Source organism: Electrona antarctica (genome assembly GCF_951216825.1).
Source record: "Electrona antarctica genome assembly, chromosome: 8".
Taxonomy (NCBI): Eukaryota; Metazoa; Chordata; class Actinopteri; order Myctophiformes; family Myctophidae; genus Electrona; species Electrona antarctica.
The window spans coordinates 13,934,603-13,953,097 of NC_136789.1; the positions used below are offsets into that span (position 1 = coordinate 13,934,603).

The 18,495-nt window shown below is 40.9% G+C and overlaps 2 protein-coding genes across 2 annotated transcripts; one reads left to right on the forward strand and one right to left on the reverse strand.

Moving 5' to 3' along the window:
- The first annotated feature begins 1,779 nt into the window (after positions 1-1,779).
- On the forward strand, positions 1,780-6,072 carry LOC306927615 (CLOCK-interacting pacemaker-like). Its single transcript, XM_079507416.1, has 4 exons — positions 1,780-1,902; positions 2,198-2,382; positions 2,927-3,105; positions 4,581-6,072. Exons 1-4 carry the CDS (start codon positions 1,859-1,861, stop codon positions 5,931-5,933), a joined length of 1,761 nt encoding a protein of 586 aa, XP_079363542.1. The 5' UTR covers positions 1,780-1,858; the 3' UTR covers positions 5,934-6,072.
- A 4,661-nt stretch (positions 6,073-10,733) lies between these two features.
- Positions 10,734-14,478, reverse strand: LOC306928216 (uncharacterized protein). The gene is made up of 2 exons (XM_079508153.1): positions 12,414-14,478; positions 10,734-12,374 (listed from the first exon to the last, which is right to left on the reverse strand). Exons 1-2 carry the CDS (start codon positions 14,439-14,441, stop codon positions 11,166-11,168), a joined length of 3,237 nt encoding a protein of 1,078 aa, XP_079364279.1. The 5' UTR covers positions 14,442-14,478; the 3' UTR covers positions 10,734-11,165.
- Positions 14,479-18,495: the final 4,017 nt, after the last annotated feature.

An 18,495-nucleotide genomic window follows, 5' to 3' on the forward strand; every position in this document is an offset into this window, starting at 1 on the left:
TCAATAAAAATGAAAATACATCTATGATAGTCTGGATCCAAAGCTAAATGTACATGCAAATACATATGGGTGGAAATGAAATGGTTATACTCATCAGTCACTTTTCTGTAACCACAAAATATATTCTTGTTTTATTATTTATTTTATGATTTAGTATCAGTATCATACTAAGGAACTAGGACCATGCATTCTAAAACAGTGGTTCTCAAAGTGATGTTCGGGGACCCCCAGGGGGTCCTTGAGGAGTTGCAGCCCTGTAACTCAGAGAGTGTCTTATCAGAGTTAAATTAAAGGTAGGTTAAGTGATTCATATTCATGTTTTCATATGGCTCTATACTGTGATAGTAATCATTGCTATAGTGTTTGTTCAGTATACAGCAGACTTTCAGTCTCTCCAGCTCTTTAATGAACATAAATTTACATTTTCAGGTGGGTTGTCAATTTCAGCCAATCAGGAGAGAGTACCCATTCATCAGCTTCAATTATATAGTGTTCCATTTCCATTTGTCTGCTCGTTTCTTTGCATCATCATCGCTTCAAATTTCACTTGTTTTTCCTGTGTCCTGTATGAGTTCTCTCTCCTGATTGGTCCTGATCTGAAAATGCATTCTCTGTTTTTTTACTAAAGAGCTGGAGAGACAGGGAGACCCATGGTGTTGAACAAACACTCTATACTATAGCAATGATTACGATCACAATATATTTGAGTTATTTAACACTTATTTTAAAGACAAACCACTTGCCTTACCTTTATCACTGAGGATTTTACAGTGTAGACTTGGGACCCCCAGAGGTAAGTTCATATCAAACTCAGGGTCCTTTATTGAGAACCACTGTTCTAAAGACATGTACGGTACAGTTCATTGTGAGCTGCCGGGGCTGTTATTTCCATGGACCGGTGTCAGGAGCAGACGATTACATAATAGGCAGGGGGTGGGAAGCAACAGTCATATTCCCACAGACAGATGATTTGATCAGGTTACTGGCACTGCTGCCTCATCCGCATGCATGTGCACATTCTGCTGTTTACACAGTCAGTCTGCACTATTGGACCACGTACGCAGCAAAAAGCCAACACTACACAAACAACCGTGAATCACAGGTTACTTGGATTTACGTGCAAGACTACATTTATGCTGGGATGTTTCTTTTGCAGATTATTATACAAATATTATACAAACACTGAACTGTTAACAAAAGCAGTTACATTGTGATACAGTAAAACTCATGGTTTTATTAAACAATGTGTCAATGTCTCATGTAAGTAATTTATGGATTGGATACCTAAGTCCACCAAATGAAGACATTGATTGTCCTGATGCATTCTCTCCATCTCAGAGTGTCAGGGCAGCAGGGCTACTGGGATATGTATAAAAGATTTTGAAGTTGAGGCCTGTTTATGTTTTGAATAATGTTGCCAAAAATCGTTATCAAATCGTTATCACACTGATGGTGTTAATAACCATTAACACCATCAGTATCTGACTGATGGTGTTAATGGTTATTATTATTATTATTATTGTTATAATGACTGTTATTATGTGATTGTTTTACCGATGTTATGTGACCTTCGTGTAGGACGCACTTCGACAATGAGTTTTTATAAAGGACCACATCCTTCTCCAGCAGAGCATCCCTGTCTCTCATATAGACTCTATCAGGGATGCTGTGCTGGGGAAGGATCCACTGTTCCTCTATAATTTATAGAGGAACAGTGCATTCTTTTTGTGGTGGTGGACATATCTGCATGTGCTTCTCTGACGTTTCCATTAGGGTCTCCGTAGACTCAGGGGAGGAGGACTGCTCCAAGACGTATTACAGTACCTACTTGAACCCAACGGCCATTCAGGAGTAGAAGATGCTTCATGCTCAGAAGAACGTCTCACATCAGGGAGAGGCGAGGTACGCTATATCTGTATTGTCATTATCTGTGTATTTGTGCTATTGTTTACATTACACATTTGTGTTGCACGTAGTGCATGTACTGTACATTTAAGATAAATGTTCCACAGTCATACTGCTTTTAATTGTATCTAAAATTGTGATATCCTGGGAGATAGACGTCTTATCTAATGTTTTTTATTTTTTTCATATTTGTGCCTGTTGGGATGAATGATCATTATTCAATCAATTATCAATCTATTATTATTATTATTTTTTATTTTTTAAATACATTGGCTTCTCTCTTATTTCAAAGGTTTGTAACAGAGGGACACTTTGGGGAGCATGTTGCCCGCTGCACCTCAAAGAATGCTAAGGATAAGAGTAACAGTGCCACTCTCCGAGCATCTCAGGGTGCCACTCACAGGTACCTGTTGGGTATGGAGAACATGAGTAGTAGGAGATCGTACTGGGACTCAGAGAAGGACTCCGGATACTCAGGTGAACAAAGGGTCCCTTTGATGTATAGAAATACATTTAAAATGGGGGCATGGTGGCACAGTCGGTAGAGCTGTCACCTCACAGCCAGAAGGTCCTGGGTTCCATTCCCGCTGAGGGCGTGTTTTCTCCTCTGCGTCATCAGTGCCCATACCCTAGGTGGGGTTGTCAAAAGGGCCTCTGTGTGGCGTCACAAAAACATGCAGTAATCCTGGTCTCTAAACTGATGGAGGGGAAAGGAACTGGTTGGAATAACGTGTTCCTTCCACGTGCTACGTCCAACCGGGGAAACTCCCCCTTTTCAGGTGAAAAGAAGGGGCTTGGACTCCTCATGCATTGAAGGAAGCATGAGGTCAGTCCGTTGCTCTCCCCAGGTTGTCAGAGGGAGTGTAGTGCCAAGGTTACATTGATTAGACAAGTGCCCCTGGGTGAAGAAAATGTGTTACAAAAATCATGGGATAAAAAAAAAGAAACATTTTTACAGCTCTTAATCATGCTCCACTTCCATTCTAATCTTCCTTTTTATTCCTCCTCCACCAAAATGCAGAGGCTGGTTCTGACTCACTGCAGAATGATACAGACGAACAGTTCAGTAGCGTGAGCGGCCATCAGAGAGAAAGCAACATCGGCTGTAACAAGAACAGCAGTGATGCTCCTGGCTGCAGCATGCTCCCTTATGAGGAGCTCAGTCCCATCTATGTCATCAACAACCTGCTGGTGAAGCCGGTGAGACGCTCAGTCACATTTAACAATGTTTTTTTTAATCCCCATTAAGACATGAGGCACGGTGGCACAGTCGGTAGTGCTGTCGCCTCACAGCTAGAAGGTCCTGGGTGCGATTCCCGCTGGGGACGCCGTGGGCGCTGGGGGCGTGTTCTCTCCTCCGCGTCATCAGTGCCCATACCCGAGGTGGGGTTGGCGAAAGGGCCCTTCTGTGTGGAGTTTGCATGTTCTCCCCGTGTCCCCTAGGGTAGGTACCCTCACAAAAACATGCAGTAATCCTGGTCTCTAAAACTACCTCCCCCTGGCCAGCCGGGGCGCCTGATGGAGGGGAAAGGAACTGGTCGGAATAACGTGTTCCTTCCACGCGCTACGTCCGGCCAGGGACATTCCCCCTTGTCAGGTGAAAAGAAGCAGCTTGGACTCCTCATGCATAGAAGGAGGCATGAGGTCAGTCCGCTGCCCCCCCAGGTTGGCAGAGGAAGTGTAGCGCCCAGGATTACATTAGATAATTGGCACTGGGTGAAAAAACTGGGTTGCAAAATCGTGGGATAAAGATTATATATAAAAAAAAGACTGATTCTTAAAAAGAAAAGAAAAGAAAAAAGTTTCCTGAAAAAACTTGCTATATCAGTGGTGCTGAAACGTTTTCATGTCAAAATTGTAATTGTATTTGGCCGTGGACCAATGGATGGATTTACAAGCAAGGTTTTTACGAAGCCCAAAAAACCCTCGGTGAGGCCTTTAGGAGGGGCATTATAATCCACCACTCCTGAATGAAGTGCCTGGTGCTGGGAGTCTGTTGCAACGCACAGGTCCTGGGCCTGGTGAGAGCAGGAGTGGACCTAGGAGGGCCCCGGACAGGAGTCAACCCACAGAGCCTAGTCCTTCCACACACCAGAATCTGGTTCTCCCAGTCCTGGCAGAGTAGTTCCGGAGCAACGGATTGTGTGGCCTTGGTCTTTCCCTAATGGGACTGATTGAGGGTAGCTACTGGGACGTAAGTCGGGACTTGATCACCCCGGCTGGGTCACCTGAGTGAGGGGTATGATGTTGCCAGACCCGAAACTCCGATGACCTTGGGATACATCACTGAGGATACGTCCCAGGTGCATCCATGCAATGTTTTTTTAGTTATATACCTGTATAATAAAGGTTTTTGATCTACAATATATATTGAAGGTTTTTGATCTACAAGCTCGTAGCGTGTCAGGAAGTGACGCAGTCTGAGATTGTATATCAGCCATTTTTGAATAGCCAAAGTATAAAATTAAATAAAAAATGACACAGATGCTTTCCCGGTTTTTGTGTGTTATAGTTGCTTTGCTTCAGGGCCATTCTGATATTTAAACAGCTGTGTCTTTTCATATGTTTCTGGCCTTGGATGTTTTACTTTACCACCCTCACCATCTTTTGCTCTTTTGTCTTACTCTCATCCTGCTCATAAAACACCCCTGGCTCACAACCTCTTCATGGTACAGTCCAGACCAGAGCAGCTTCTGCACAGCCCCCTGGCATGGGGCAGAGGATGGCACAGTCTTACTGGCACCAAGGCACCCGCCCAGCTCTTACTGATCCAGCAGCCAGCGATTCCCGCCCCCACCTCCTCTTCCCCAGCTATCTCCACCAGTGTAGCTAGCTCGCAGAGCCAACCGAAGAAAGGAGTCAGTCGAAGCAATAAGAACCACAGAAGTACGATTTCTTACCTCCCCATCCTCAACTCGTACCCTCGCATCGCACCCCACCCCAGGAAAGATTGCCACGACAAGGGCAAGGTCGGGGCATGTAAGGAGAGCGGCGACGAAGGCCATTGCCTGAGTAAGAGGGTGTGTACCGAAGAAGAGAAGATGGAGGCTGTGTCGACCACCAGCCACCATCTGACGCCCCGGCGGCAGCTGCAAAATCAGAGAGAGGCCAATCGGCCTCAGTTTAAAAAGAGAAGTAACCACAGTTCCTCCCACAAGCCACCTCACCACCCTCTGACGACATCCTCCCCTGCTTCTTCTACCACACAACACAAAAAGCACCATCGACACCGCAAATCCCACTCTGACAGTGTGGGCTCGCCCTCTTTGACCTGCAGCTCCCACACATTTTCACCACCCGCATTTTTGGACTCCCCGCCATCGTCCTCTCCCTCCTCTACCTCGTCAGTCTCGCACAGACCCTACCAACCGGCCTCTGACGCAGCAGCAGGCAGCCTTTCGGAGTCCCAGTCAGACTGTTCGTCTGTACGGCAGAGGCGTTTCCTCAACACGGCAGACATCCTTAACCAGTCGGGCTTGCTGGCCATCACGCTGAGCACCAAGGAGCTGCGGGAGCAGAATGCCGCCACCGAGAGGGACATTGCCCAGCTCCATCAGCATGCACGTCTCCTCTGCCAGATAGCACAGGCAGGCCAGCAGGGCTCCAGTGATAGCTCCAACACCCTGAACAAACTCCTTCAAGCCATGTCCCAGGCAGGCTCCTACCCAAACCTGGACCCAAACAAATTTAAAGTCTTCTGTGACAGTCACCCACAGGCTGAGAAGGGAGACGAGGGCGATGAGAAGCGGGAAAGAGGCAGAAAGGCAGACAACGGTGCACCTCAACCTCTGGTGTCTCTAAATAACCTTTATGAAGGAATTTCACCACCTTCCCCTCTGTTTGCCCAGTCTCCTGAAGCATCTCTGCTTCAGGAGACTGAAGCTGCTGATAGCATGCGTTGCCATTCTGCCTATCCACCAGCCAGGCCTATGCCAGATCAAGGATGCAGACAGGCAGGCTTGGATATGGTCCCAACAGATCTTATTATGATGCCAGAGAGCTCTTCCCACAATAACTATCTACTATAGTCCCCAACGGAAAAGGGTATTGATGACGAAACAATTGCCACAAGTGGACCTAGCTAAGATGTATGATATTATTATGATTATTACTCTCTATTATTCTGTCTGTCTGTCTGTCTGTCTGTCTGTCTGTCTGTCTGTCTGTCTGTCTGTCTGTCTGTCTGTCTGTCTGTCTGTCTCTCTGTCTCTCTCTCTCTCTCTCTCTCTCTCTCTCTCTCTATATATATATATATATATATATATAATTTGAAAGCGTGCAACAAATGTTTCTTTCAGCACATCCATGTTATGATTTAGAGTAATATGATTGAATAGTTTTATTTAAATATAACATCTGGAATTACTGTATTCCAAAGAGGTGAGTGGAGTCGGGTTAGTCCTGGACTGCTTCTGTCTGTTTTTCTATCATGTCTGCCTTACTGCTTTATTCCTGACATTCTTTATACGTAGGAGATAGAAACAAATACAAATAAAAACATCAAACATGCCAAAAGAGATACTAATCAGCTTCATTTTCTGTCGGGATTTCAATTGTTTGGTTTGAGTCCTACAGTCATGAGTCCGACACCCTACCCACAACCCTACCCTAACCCTAACCGCACACGGATGCCACGGGTGATTTTTAACCCGCCACAGGTTCATTTTAACCCACCACACATGTCGAGAGCCACGGGTGATTTTTAACCCGCCACAGGTTAGTTTTAACCCACCACACATGGCGAGAGCCACGGGTGATTTTTAACCCGCAGCACGGGTGTTGTCGGACTAATGACTGTAGGACTGTTGGTATGTCTAACCAACGTATGCACCCCTAGCTATGCTTCAGTCAAACTACTGCTTCTTGTAGTTTGCTTGAAACCTTTGACAAAAGAGATTCACTTCATCACTTGACTAATTGTCAGTACACATTCACAAGGTTAGCTAATGAAGAACAGGACTGGTACATTTCTCTGATACTGTATGATGTAAATTTCTGAATTTGATCATCTGTACATGATTAGGCAGAATCCATTTTTTATTTGCAGACTTCCTGTGTGACACAAAGATATTGTCACTGTCGGAGAGAAACATTGTATCTCTTTGTGTGTGTGTGTGTGTGTGTGTGTGTGTGTGTGTGTGTGTGTGTGTGTGCGCGCGTGCCGTGCGTGCATGCGTATGTATGTACATTACAGTTTGGACATTATTTGTCATCAAAGTTTTTTAATGATTTTACAATAAAGCATACAAAATACACATGACTTACACAAAAGAAAGAGACAAGAAAAACAAACAAAAAAAACCAAAAACAACTAGCAGTCAAAAAAGAAAAACCCCAATGGACAACACCCCTCCACATTCTGTTGCTGACAATAGTGATTATATCCGTAATGTATTACCAATTACAAATTGTTAATGCAACCATCCTTTAATATACAAATAAAAGTAGTCCCATATTTCATGGAACTTCCCTTTGACATTGTTCCTCCTGGCAATTGAGTATTCGAAGGATGCAGTTTCCGTCATAAGTTGGGTCCAGTCTGTGATCTCTGGTGTAACAGAGCTTTTCCAGTTTCTCAAAATCAACCTGGCTGCAGTAATAAGACCTGCAGTCACTAATGCATGTTGTGCCTTGGTGACCCCCTGTGGCAGCACTGTGCGATCACCCAAGAGACATAACCTCGGGCATTCTGGTAGTATTAGCCCCATCCAGTCTCCAAGTTTCCCCAGTACCTCTTTCCAGAATGGTATAACCACAGGACATTCCCAAAAAGCATGTAAAAATGTACCATTTTCCCCTTTACATTTCCAACACCGTTTGTCTTCCACCAAGCCCATCCTAAACAGTTTCACAGGGGTATAGTAGAATCTATGTATAATTTTGTAATGTATAAATTAGCTTTTAATATCCCTAGTGGCCCACCCAACTTTGGAAATTATATTTGACCATTTCTCTTCACTTATTTCACATCCTAAATCCCTTTGCCATATTAATCTAAGATTTTCAGTCTTTGCACTATTATATTTTTGTAAATTATTGAGGCCCTATGCATTGTTGGTGGCCAGTCAAAAATAGTTTTCAACATATTAGATTCCTCTATACCCCTGTTAAGGTTGAACACACTTCCAACACTACTTCTTAGTTGAAGATATTTCCAAAATTCACCCCTACCCATCAGGTTAAATTGATTCCCCAACTCCTGATATGACTTACAAGTTGCATCCACATATAAATCATCAATTACACCTATGCCATTTCTTTGCCAAGGCTCCCAGCAGAATGAATGTTTACCTATCGAGATGCGTGGATTATCCCATATAGAAGAATATCCCTGTTTATATTTGGATTTCCCCATCAGCCTATGGACCTCAGACCATACCCAATGGGAATGTTTCAAAATGGGACTCTTCCCCCCTTCTACCATTTTAATCTGAGAGAGAACCTGTATGGGCTTGAAAGGAGCTACCATAGACGTTTCTATCTTTACCCAGTCCAGTTGGTTATCCCCTTCAGCCCAATCAGTTTGGACATTATTTGAACTTGAGCATTATTCTCCCTTTGGGATGTTTTTTGTTGCCTTTGCAAATTGCCTCATGTTGGCCTACTTGAGTTATTAACCTGCGGGAAAAATAAACCTTGTTTCCTTTTACCCTGGATTTTGCCTGTTTGTGCTGCACTGCCTCTATTTGTCTCATGACTACAACTACAGATTACAATCTGTCTGTCTAGATCTGTTTAATTTGATGATTGACAATGATTATAGATAAGGTTACAGGTAAATTAAACTAGTTTGACTCTAGATATAGAGATGGATCACAATAAGATTGGAAATTAGTTTGCTGTAAAAACAACGCTATGATTCTGAAATAATAAAATCACACTGACTTGTGGAAAGATTGTTTCGACCCAAATCCTAACTCTGAGAGTGCTATGTTTATGACCTCTGAGGAGTTACAGTGACCCATGACTCCTCAAGAACCCTATAGTTTGAGAACCACATTCCTTATGAAATCATACAAAACAATCATCACAAAATGATCACCTGTATCTATAATGTACCTTTTATGCGTGTGTGGGTTCACCAGCTGGGGGAATCAGAAATTGCATGACAATGATAAAGTTACATTCTCTGTAGCATTGCAGAATTTGTCAGTCAGAAGAACCACTTATAGGCCTATAACCTTCATACTTAGTCGTATGACGAATATTGAAAATATCCGATCTACAAGACACACACCAGGTTGAAAGTGGTTAAACATGAAACTGGAGAATTGACCTGCACACCAGCATTGTTGTATGTATGACGTTATATAGGGCCTTGCTTGCAATGGGTAGCACTAAGTGTCATGGAGCAATATCATCCAGTGCATATATCTGCTTAGTGCACTTGAATGTCCTGAGATATAACTACAGAACCACGATATATTATATATATATATATATATATATATATATATATATATATATATATATCACTATAAGTCACTTGTATATATATTTAGGCTTTATTAGATTAAGTCACTTGTAATATGCCAAATGTGCTGGTGTTATAAAATACAGCACAGTCTGAAGAGAACACAATGTCCTGTCATACAATGGTACAACTCACCCCATACTATAGCCCTGCTATCCCTAATTAAATCCTAACCGCACGCGAAGCCACATAGTCGGAGTAATGGAAAGTCGGAATTATGGGCAGTCTGTATAATAAGGCCTATACTGTATAATAGAACATGTGTTACGGCTCACTCCTCCTCACCTTCACATGCAAGTACTGCTTAGCCACTCCCCCCTCTCTGACTACTCCTTGGCTCTACTCAGCACACCTGCTCTCCTTCACCAATTCTCTGCACCTGTCTTCCATCCTGCAATCAAGCACTGCCTCTACAAAAGCCCAGTCTGCCCTTCATTCCACGCCAGAGCTTCACATGTCTACATGTATGGTAAAGTACAGGCCAAGCTTATTGTATTGTTAAACTGAGTTATAGTGCTAGTTACAGTTTTAGCTTTACACGACTATTTCCCAGTTTGTTGTTGTTCTCTGAAGACTTGACGCTTCCTCTCCTCCTCCTCCCCAGTGCTTGGATTCCCATGCTGAGTTTGGCCAACCTGGAGAGCCACCACCCATCTACTATTATCCCACTCCTTCCCCCTGTTTGTGAATAAACCTGAACTACCCCTGAACAACGCCTCCTCTATTGCTGTGCACTTGGGTCACACTTACTAAATATAACATGATTTCTTAAGGGAAGTTGTATTTATACAACGCAGTTTTGGGAGAAGAGGCCTCCTTCCGCTCGACCTTAACCACTCCCGACTCCCCCCTCCTTATCAATCACTCTCCCCTCCTTATCAAACTCACCTGCCTTTCATTATCACCTGGCCAATCCTGCCACAATCACCACAGTATAAATACACCTGTGCGCCGCCTCCGACACCTACCCGTTCTTACTGCCTACGTGGTCTTCTCACCCATCCCGGGTTCCCCCCCTCCTCCCCCCATTTATCATTCAATAAACTGTTAAACTTGAGCGAAGGTGTGGTCTCTTACTAAGTGAAATGGCCTTTACACTTGTTGATTGTGCAGGATTAGAGTAAGGATCAATAATTAGGTTTCTGTGGTTTCTGTGCTGCTGTAGGCCAGGAAGTGTAATTATTGAGTCTGATATAGTCACTTAGCTCCATCTAGTGATAGTAGCCTAATCCATTTTTTACCTACATTTTTAACACTTTTACTCAACAATTGCCTTTTCAGAATTCATACGTATACTTACTCTTTACTTTCATACTCTGAGTCTACGTAATAATTATTGAGAGTGGTATATTCATAGCTTTGAAACGTTTATTTCTCAAACAATACTTCAAACTTAACACAAACAGCAATAGCATGTTAAAAAGTATTTTAGGCTCAGCACTCACAAACCAATGCAGTCTAAATCAGGCCAATCTTATAATATAATTTTGAAAATATTGCATACAAATGCGTACCATCGATGAATATTATCTAGAGGTTGGAAATCAATTTGCTCAGTCACTTCTGACAGTAAAGGCATCTTGGTAATAGTCTATACTCTATACTAAATAGAAATGCATGCAAGCCACTGACATTAAATATAAATACACATAGGCCTACATATTGGTTAGGCCTACCTTACCATATAATAAAAGTACAAAAACACAATTAATCTATTAAAAAGTGAGATTTCTGTATATCATCAACACGCTTACAAGCCACATAATGCACATTTTCTCTCTAAAACTTAATCTGTCTCTTGTCTACAGCAGTCGCAGCAGCAGCAGTGAAACCAGTAATGTCGTAGCAGATCCAGCAGTCCACTGGACGCTTCTTGAACTGACATGTCTTCTTGCACACTCATCCCTGCTTCCTCTTTGACATTTGCCCCCTTTGTTTGTGTCCACTTCTTCTTTGGTGTCAATCCAAGTGTCTTGGCAGGTGTAGTCTCCCCCTGTTCTTCCATCACCTCTAGCACTGAAATGTCTGTGGATATGTCCACCAGGAACGTTTGTATGGCTTTGTCCACAGTTTTGAGTGTAGATTTATTTTCTTGGGAATTGAGTTTTTCAGTCTCTTTGAACATCTGAACTTTTAATGACTCAATTTCTTGGCATTTGTCATGTAGTATACATAGGTCTCTTTCCAATTTGTGTTGAAGTGTTATTTTTACTTCTTCCAGTTTTGCCTCCAATTCCTCTGATGGATCTTTTTTTCTCTGTAATATAACTCTTTGAAGAAATGTGTGGACAGACTTTAGCCGGTTTTCTAGACTTGCTCTCATCTCATAACCTTTGTGCCTCATCTTGGTGATCTCTCTTCGTTTCAATTCGGTCACTTTCCAGATTCCCCGCAAATAATCTGTCTTTGAGATGTCCTCGGTCTGCACTGGTGTTTCAAAATATTCTGGGTCCACAAACGTATATTGTGTGGTTCTGCTAGCTTCTTCTTCTGCTTGTCTTTGTTTATCAACCTCATTGACCTGGCTCTTAGGGTCTTTCTGCTCGAGCTTCTCTTTGGTCATTTGACCCTCCCTCTCCTTTGTCTCATGTAGGACCTGAACAATGTCTCCAGGTTTTGTTTGTAACTTTGCCTTAATCTTCTCCAGATTTTTCTTTGCACTTTGCACCTCTTTAATTTTGTCTTGCAATTGTTGCTGCTGTTTTCCCATCTCCACATTAGCCCTGTCAATATCCATCAGTGAGACTTCCAAATCTTTGTTTTTGACCTTCCAGAGTTCCAGATCATCTGACTTTTCCTGGATGATTTTGGATTTCAAAAGGCATTCGATTGTCTCCCTCATGTGTTGGATAGCCATGTCATCATCCTTTACCGTCTCCATTTTTGCTTCCTCCATTAAGCAGGCAACATTCTCTGATTGCGTTTGCAAATCAGCTTTAATCTGTTCCGCATTAGATTTCTCAGTTTGTATCTTCGCATTTTCAAGTTCTATTTCCTCACTTTGGTGTTGCATTTCCTTCAGTTGTGTGTTAACATCCACCATTAACTTGGCTATATATGTTTTGTCTTGTTCCACTTCCTCTGTATGGTAGTGTATTTCTTCCCATTGCCTCTGATTCTGGGTGTTAACATGCATTCCAACCTCGTCTTTGACTTTGTCAGTTGTCTCATTTGTGCCCATCTCTGAGCTTTCTGTTCCAGGAAATGACCTTTCCACTTCATATTTTGCTCTTTCAATATCAGATTTTATCGTCTTTAGACGTGCCATATTTCTGGCAATCTGGTTCCTGATATTGTCAATTTGTTGCTGCTTCCTTTCCATTTCACACCTAATTTGGTTCAGGTTTTGTGTCACATCTGACACAGTGAATGTCATCTCATCAGTCTCTTGTGTCTTCACCTTGATCTGAACTTCAAGGCCACCTGCCATTTTCATGAAATGCTCAACATGTGCTTCCAGTGCCATGTCCTCCACACTGACACTGTCTTTCTTTTTCTCAATGATGGGGTAATCAAAATCACCCAGTTGTAGTTGAACATCAACCTGTTCTACGCCTGGTGTTTCCATTTGTGTTTTGAGTTTTTTATTTTCTCTTTGAATTTTCAGATCTTTGGCTTGTTCCATTGCTCCCTCCTCAATGACGTCTCGCCCTTGTTGTATTTCAGCATTCAATTCTAATTCTTGTTTTTCATGGACTTGGGCCCTCGTCTGTTCCAACTCTTTCTCATCTATTTGTAATGTGTGAAGTGTGTCATGTTCTTGCCTCTTCTTGATAACTTGAAGCTTAATTTGGTTATTTTTCTCTTTTGCTATCATGTCCTTATTGTTCTCCATGATCTGTTTTTCATGTGCTATATCAGCCCTCAACTGTGTTAGTGCACCTTTATAATCATCCATGTCCTTGAACATAACTTCAATCCTTTCTTTCTTCTGGGTCTTTATTTCCATTTGCTTTTGTGCCATCTCCTCTTTCTGGATATTAATATAATGCTTTTGTTTTTTAACATCAGCGAGAACCATTTCCAGCTCTTTCTTTTGAATACTTAACTCATCCATACTTTTTTGGATGTCCTCTCTATGTTGTTGTATTACAACAGCCATGTGTTCTGTGCTATCTATCACTAATTGACTCACATTTTCCTGCATAGATATTTCTCCTTTCAATTTAGCCAGAATGTTCTTTTGATCAAAGTCAGCCTTTCTTTGTTCCAGGGCTTTCTTCGTCTCTTCAAATTCATCCCATTCATTTTGAAGTTTTTGTTTTTCATGTGCAAACACTTCTCTTTGAATTTGTATTTCCTGTTCTTGAGTGATATTTGTCAGCATTTTTCTCTCTATGTCATCCTTCTGCTCCAATATTTCAACACTGATTTGTTCAAGGTTGTCTTTTATCTTATCAACAATCTCTGTAAGACTTTGTTCTTTTTCTTTCAATTCAGTAGGCCATCTTACTCCAGCTTTTCCCTTTTCCAACGAAGATTTTTTCTGTATCAGATAAAGAGCAAATAGGGACATCTCACGTTTGAAATCATGTATTAGATCTTGTTCTCTTTCTATTTCTGTTCTGACTTGAAACAGCTTGTCCTTCACCTCTTCCATGTGTTGCTTCTGCTGACCTATTTCATTAATTTGCTCCTGCTTAAAAGAATGCATGTCAATATTCTTTTGGGACATCAAAGGATGAACGCTGACCTCATACAGACTGTCTTTCCCTCGCCGATCAGGTTCAAGACCTTCAACTACAAACTGCTCCATTGGTTCAATCTCCATTTCATCTGTTTGTGTAGCTATCTCAGATATCAGGTGCGTCAGAGTGATTCTTGTCTTGTTCTCATTGTATTGATAATTGTTCATGTCTTTCTCTTTTCTTATTACTTCGTTTTCTCGTCTTTTCACATCAGTCTTTAATAGTTCCAGTTCCTCTCTCTCTGCAGTGAGGATTTCAAGACTATTTTGCAAGTGCTGTATTTGTCTTTTGATATCGCCAATTTGATTCAACTCATCTGATTGCTTTAGAAGGTCAGCCTTCATCATCTCAATGTCAATTTTCTCTTTGTCCATGTTGTTCTTAAACCTATCAACTTCTTCCCACTCTCTCCCAAGCTCTTCCTTAAGTTGGTTAAGTACCTGACTTTCAAACAAAATGTCCTGCTTCCAATCATTTCTCATGTCCTGTTTGAGTGTTTTTATGTCTGACTTCATTATCCTCAGGGCATCCATCTCTTTCGTTATGAGGGCAAGGTGTGCATCCAAGTTTTTCTTCTGCTCATTTAGCTCATTGAACTGATGCTCCAGTGTCATTTTTAGTCTTTGTACATCATCATTTTTATGACCAATTCTATCCATTTTCCTTTTGATTTCTTCATTTGTTTTCTCGCTAAGCTCTTTGAGTTTAGTTTTTTGTTTTTCAATGGTATTCAATGTAATCAACATATCATCCTCTTTCATTTTCAATTCTGACAAATCCTTTTCCAGATATATCTTCTGCTGATCCACATCAGTCTTCATTTGTTTTAGATGTTCTTTTCCTTGAGTGATGGTCTCCATGAAGATTTCATTGTCTGCTTTCTTCTGCTTTACATCGTTCTTTACCTTTTCCAGTTCTGCTTTTTCCACTTGGATCAAGGCATTATTGTTTTGCAGGTCTGTTATTTGTATTTTGATGTCATCGTCTTTCATTTCCTGTTCCTTTTGTTTGGTAGAAAGATCATCCTTCACTTTCTCAAGATCTCTCTTTTCATTTTCAACTTGGACAATCTGATCGTTTATCATATCCTTATCTCTGTTTACCTCATCAAATAAGCTGTCATACTTTTCTGATTTGTTCATGAGGTCGACCTTCATGGCTTCCATATGTTCCCTTTCTTCTTGCACTTCTGTCTTAATTTGATCCAACTCATCTGATTGCTTTTGAAGGTCAGCCTGCATCATTTCATTGTCAACTTTCTCTTTGTCCATGTTGTTCTTCAGCATGTCAACTTCTTCCCTTTCTCTCCCAAGCTCTTCCTTGAGCTGGTTAAGTACTTGACTTTCAAACAAAATGTCCTGCTTCCAATCATTTCTCATGTCCTCTTTGAGTGTTTTTATGTCTGACTTCATGCTCATCAGAGCACCCATCTCTTTCATTATGAGGGCAAGGTGTTCATCCAAGTTTTTCTTCTGCTCATTTAGCTCATTGAACTGATGCTCCAGAGTCATCTTTAGTCTTTGTACATCATCATCTTTGTGGCAAATGCTGTCAATTTTCCTTTTGATTTCTTCATTTGTTTTCTCGCTAAGCTCTTTGAGTTTTGTTCTTTGGTTTTCAATGGTATTCAATGTTATTAACACTTCATCCTCTTTCATTTTCAATTCTGACAAATCATTTTCCAGATATATCTTCTGCTGATCCACATCAGTCTTCATTTGTTTTAGATGTTCTTTTCCTTGAGTGATGGTCTCCATGAAGATTTCATTGTCTGCTTTCTTCTGCTTTACATCGTTCTTTACCTTTTCCAGTTCTGCTTTTTCCACTTGGATCATGGCATTATTGTTTTGCAGGTCTGTTATTTGTATTTTGATGTCATCGTCTTTCATTTCCTGTTCCTTTTGTTTGGTAGAAAGATCATCCTTCACTTTCTCAAGATCTCTCTTTTCATTTTCAACTTGGACAATCTGATCGTTTATCATATCCTTATCTCTGTTTACCTCATCAAATAAGCTGTCATACTTTTCTGATTTGTTCATGAGGTCGACCTTCATGGCTTCCATATGTTCCCTTTCTTCTTGCACTTCTGTCTTAATTTGATCCAACTCATCTGATTGCTTTTGAAGGTCAGCCTGCATCATTTCATTGTCAACTTTCTCTTTGTCCATGTTGTTCTTCAGCATGTCAACTTCTTCCCTTTCTCTCCCAAGCTCTTCCTTGAGCTGGTTAAGTACTTGACTTTCAAACAAAATGTCCTGCTTCCAATCATTTCTCATGTCCTCTTTGAGTGTTTTTATGTCTGACTTCATGCTCATCAGAGCACCCATCTCTTTCATTATGAGGGCAAGGTGTTCATCCAAGTTTTTCTTCTGCTCATTTAGCTCATTGAACTGATGCTCCAGAGTCATCTTTAGTCTTTGTACATCATCATCTTTGTGGCAAATGCTGTCAATTTTCCTTTTGATTTCTTCATTTGTTTTCTCGCTAAGCTCTTTGAGTTTTGTTCTTTGGTTTTCAATGGTATTCAATGTTATTAACACTTCATCCTCTTTCATTTTCAATTCTGACAAATCATTTTCCAGATATATCTTCTGCTGATCCACATCAGTCTTCATTTGTTTTAGATGTTCTTTTCCTTGAGTGATGGTCTCCATGAAGATTTCATTGTCTGCTTTCTTCTGCTTTACATCGTTCTTTACCTTTTCCAGTTCTGCTTTTTCCACTTGGATCATGGCATTATTGTTTTGCAGGTCTGTTATTTGTATTTTGATGTCATCGTCTTTCATTTCCTGTTCCTTTTGTTTGGTAGAAAGATCATCCTTCACTTTCTCAAGATCTCTCTTTTCATTTTCAACTTGGACAATCTGATCGTTTATCATATCCTTATCTCTGTTTACCTCATCAAATAAGCTGTCATACTTTTCTGATTTGTTCATGAGGTCGACCTTCATGGCTTCCATATGTTCCCTTTCTTCTTGCACTTCTGTCTTAATTTGATCCAACTCATCTGATTGCTTTTGAAGGTCAGCCTGCATCATTTCATTGTCAACTTTCTCTTTGTCCATGTTGTTCTTCAGCGTGTCAACTTCTTCCCTTTCTCTCCCAAGCTCTTCCTTGAGCTGGTTAAGTACTTGACTTTCAAACAAAATGTCCTGCTTCCAATCATTTCTCATGTCCTCTTTGAGTGTTTTTATGTCTGACTTCATGCTCATCAGAGCACCCATCTCTTTCATTATGAGGGCAAGGTGTTCATCCAAGTTTTTCTTCTGCTCATTTAGCTCATTGAACTGATGCTCCAGAGTCATCTTTAGTCTTTGTACATCATCATCTTTGTGGCAAATGCTGTCAATTTTCCTTTTGATTTCTTCATTTGTTTTCTCGCTAAGCTCTTTGAGTTTTGTTCTTTGGTTTTCAATGGTATTCAATGTTATTAACACTTCATCCTCTTTCATTTTCAATTCTGACAAATCATTTTCCAGATATATCTTCTGCTGATCCACATCAGTCTTCATTTGTTTTAGATGTTCTTTTCCTTGAGTGATGGTCTCCATGAAGATTTCATTGTCTGCTTTCTTCTGCTTTACATCGTTCTTTACCTTTTCCAGTTCTGCTTTTTCCACTTGGATCATGGCATTATTGTTTTGCAGGTCTGTTATTTGTATTTTGATGTCATCGTCTTTCATTTCCTGTTCCTTTTGTTTGGTAGAAAGATCATCCTTCACTTTCTCAAGATCTCTCTTTTCATTTTCAACTTGGACAATCTGATCGTTTATCATATCCTTATCTCTGTTTACCTCATCAAATAAGCTGTCATACTTTTCTGATTTGTTCATGAGGTCGACCTTCATGGCTTCCATATGTTCCCTTTCTTCTTGCACTTCTGTCTTAATTTGATCCAACTCATCTGATTGCTTTTGAAGGTCAGCCTGCATCATTTCATTGTCAACTTTCTCTTTGTCCATGTTGTTCTTCAGCGTGTCAACTTCTTCCCTTTCTCTCCCAAGCTCTTCCTTGAGCTGGTTAAGTACTTGACTTTCAAACAAAATGTCCTGCTTCCAATCATTTCTCATGTCCTCTTTGAGTGTTTTTATGTCTGACTTCATGCTCATCAGAGCACCCATCTCTTTCATTATGAGGGCAAGGTGTTCATCCAAGTTTTTCTTCTGCTCATTTAGCTCATTGAACTGATGCTCCAGAGTCATCTTTAGTCTTTGTACATCATCATCTTTGTGGCAAATGCTGTCAATTTTCCTTTTGATTTCTTCATTTGTTTTCTCGCTAAGCTCTTTGAGTTTTGTTCTTTGGTTTTCAATGGTATTCAATGTTATTAACACTTCATCCTCTTTCATTTTCAATTCTGACAAATCATTTTCCAGATATATCTTCTGCTGATCCACATCAGTCTTCATTTGTTTTAGATGTTCTTTT

Coding starts and splice junctions, on each gene's coding strand:
- LOC306927615 (XM_079507416.1), top strand. CDS start 1,859: ATGCTTCATGCTCAGAAGAACGTCTCACATCAGGGAGAGGCGAG. Junction 1,903..2,197: donor TCACATCAGGGAGAGGCGAG/GTACGCTATATC, acceptor CTTATTTCAAAG/GTTTGTAACAGAGGGACACT. Junction 3,106..4,580: donor ACAACCTGCTGGTGAAGCCG/GTGAGACGCTCA, acceptor TTCATGGTACAG/TCCAGACCAGAGCAGCTTCT.
- LOC306928216 (XM_079508153.1), bottom strand. CDS start 14,441: ATGGACAAAGAGAAAATTGACATTGAGATGATGAAGGCTGACCTTCTA. Junction 12,375..12,413: donor TAGCCAAGTTAATGGTGGAT/GTTAACACACAA, acceptor CACCAAAGTGAG/GAAATAGAACTTGAAAATGC.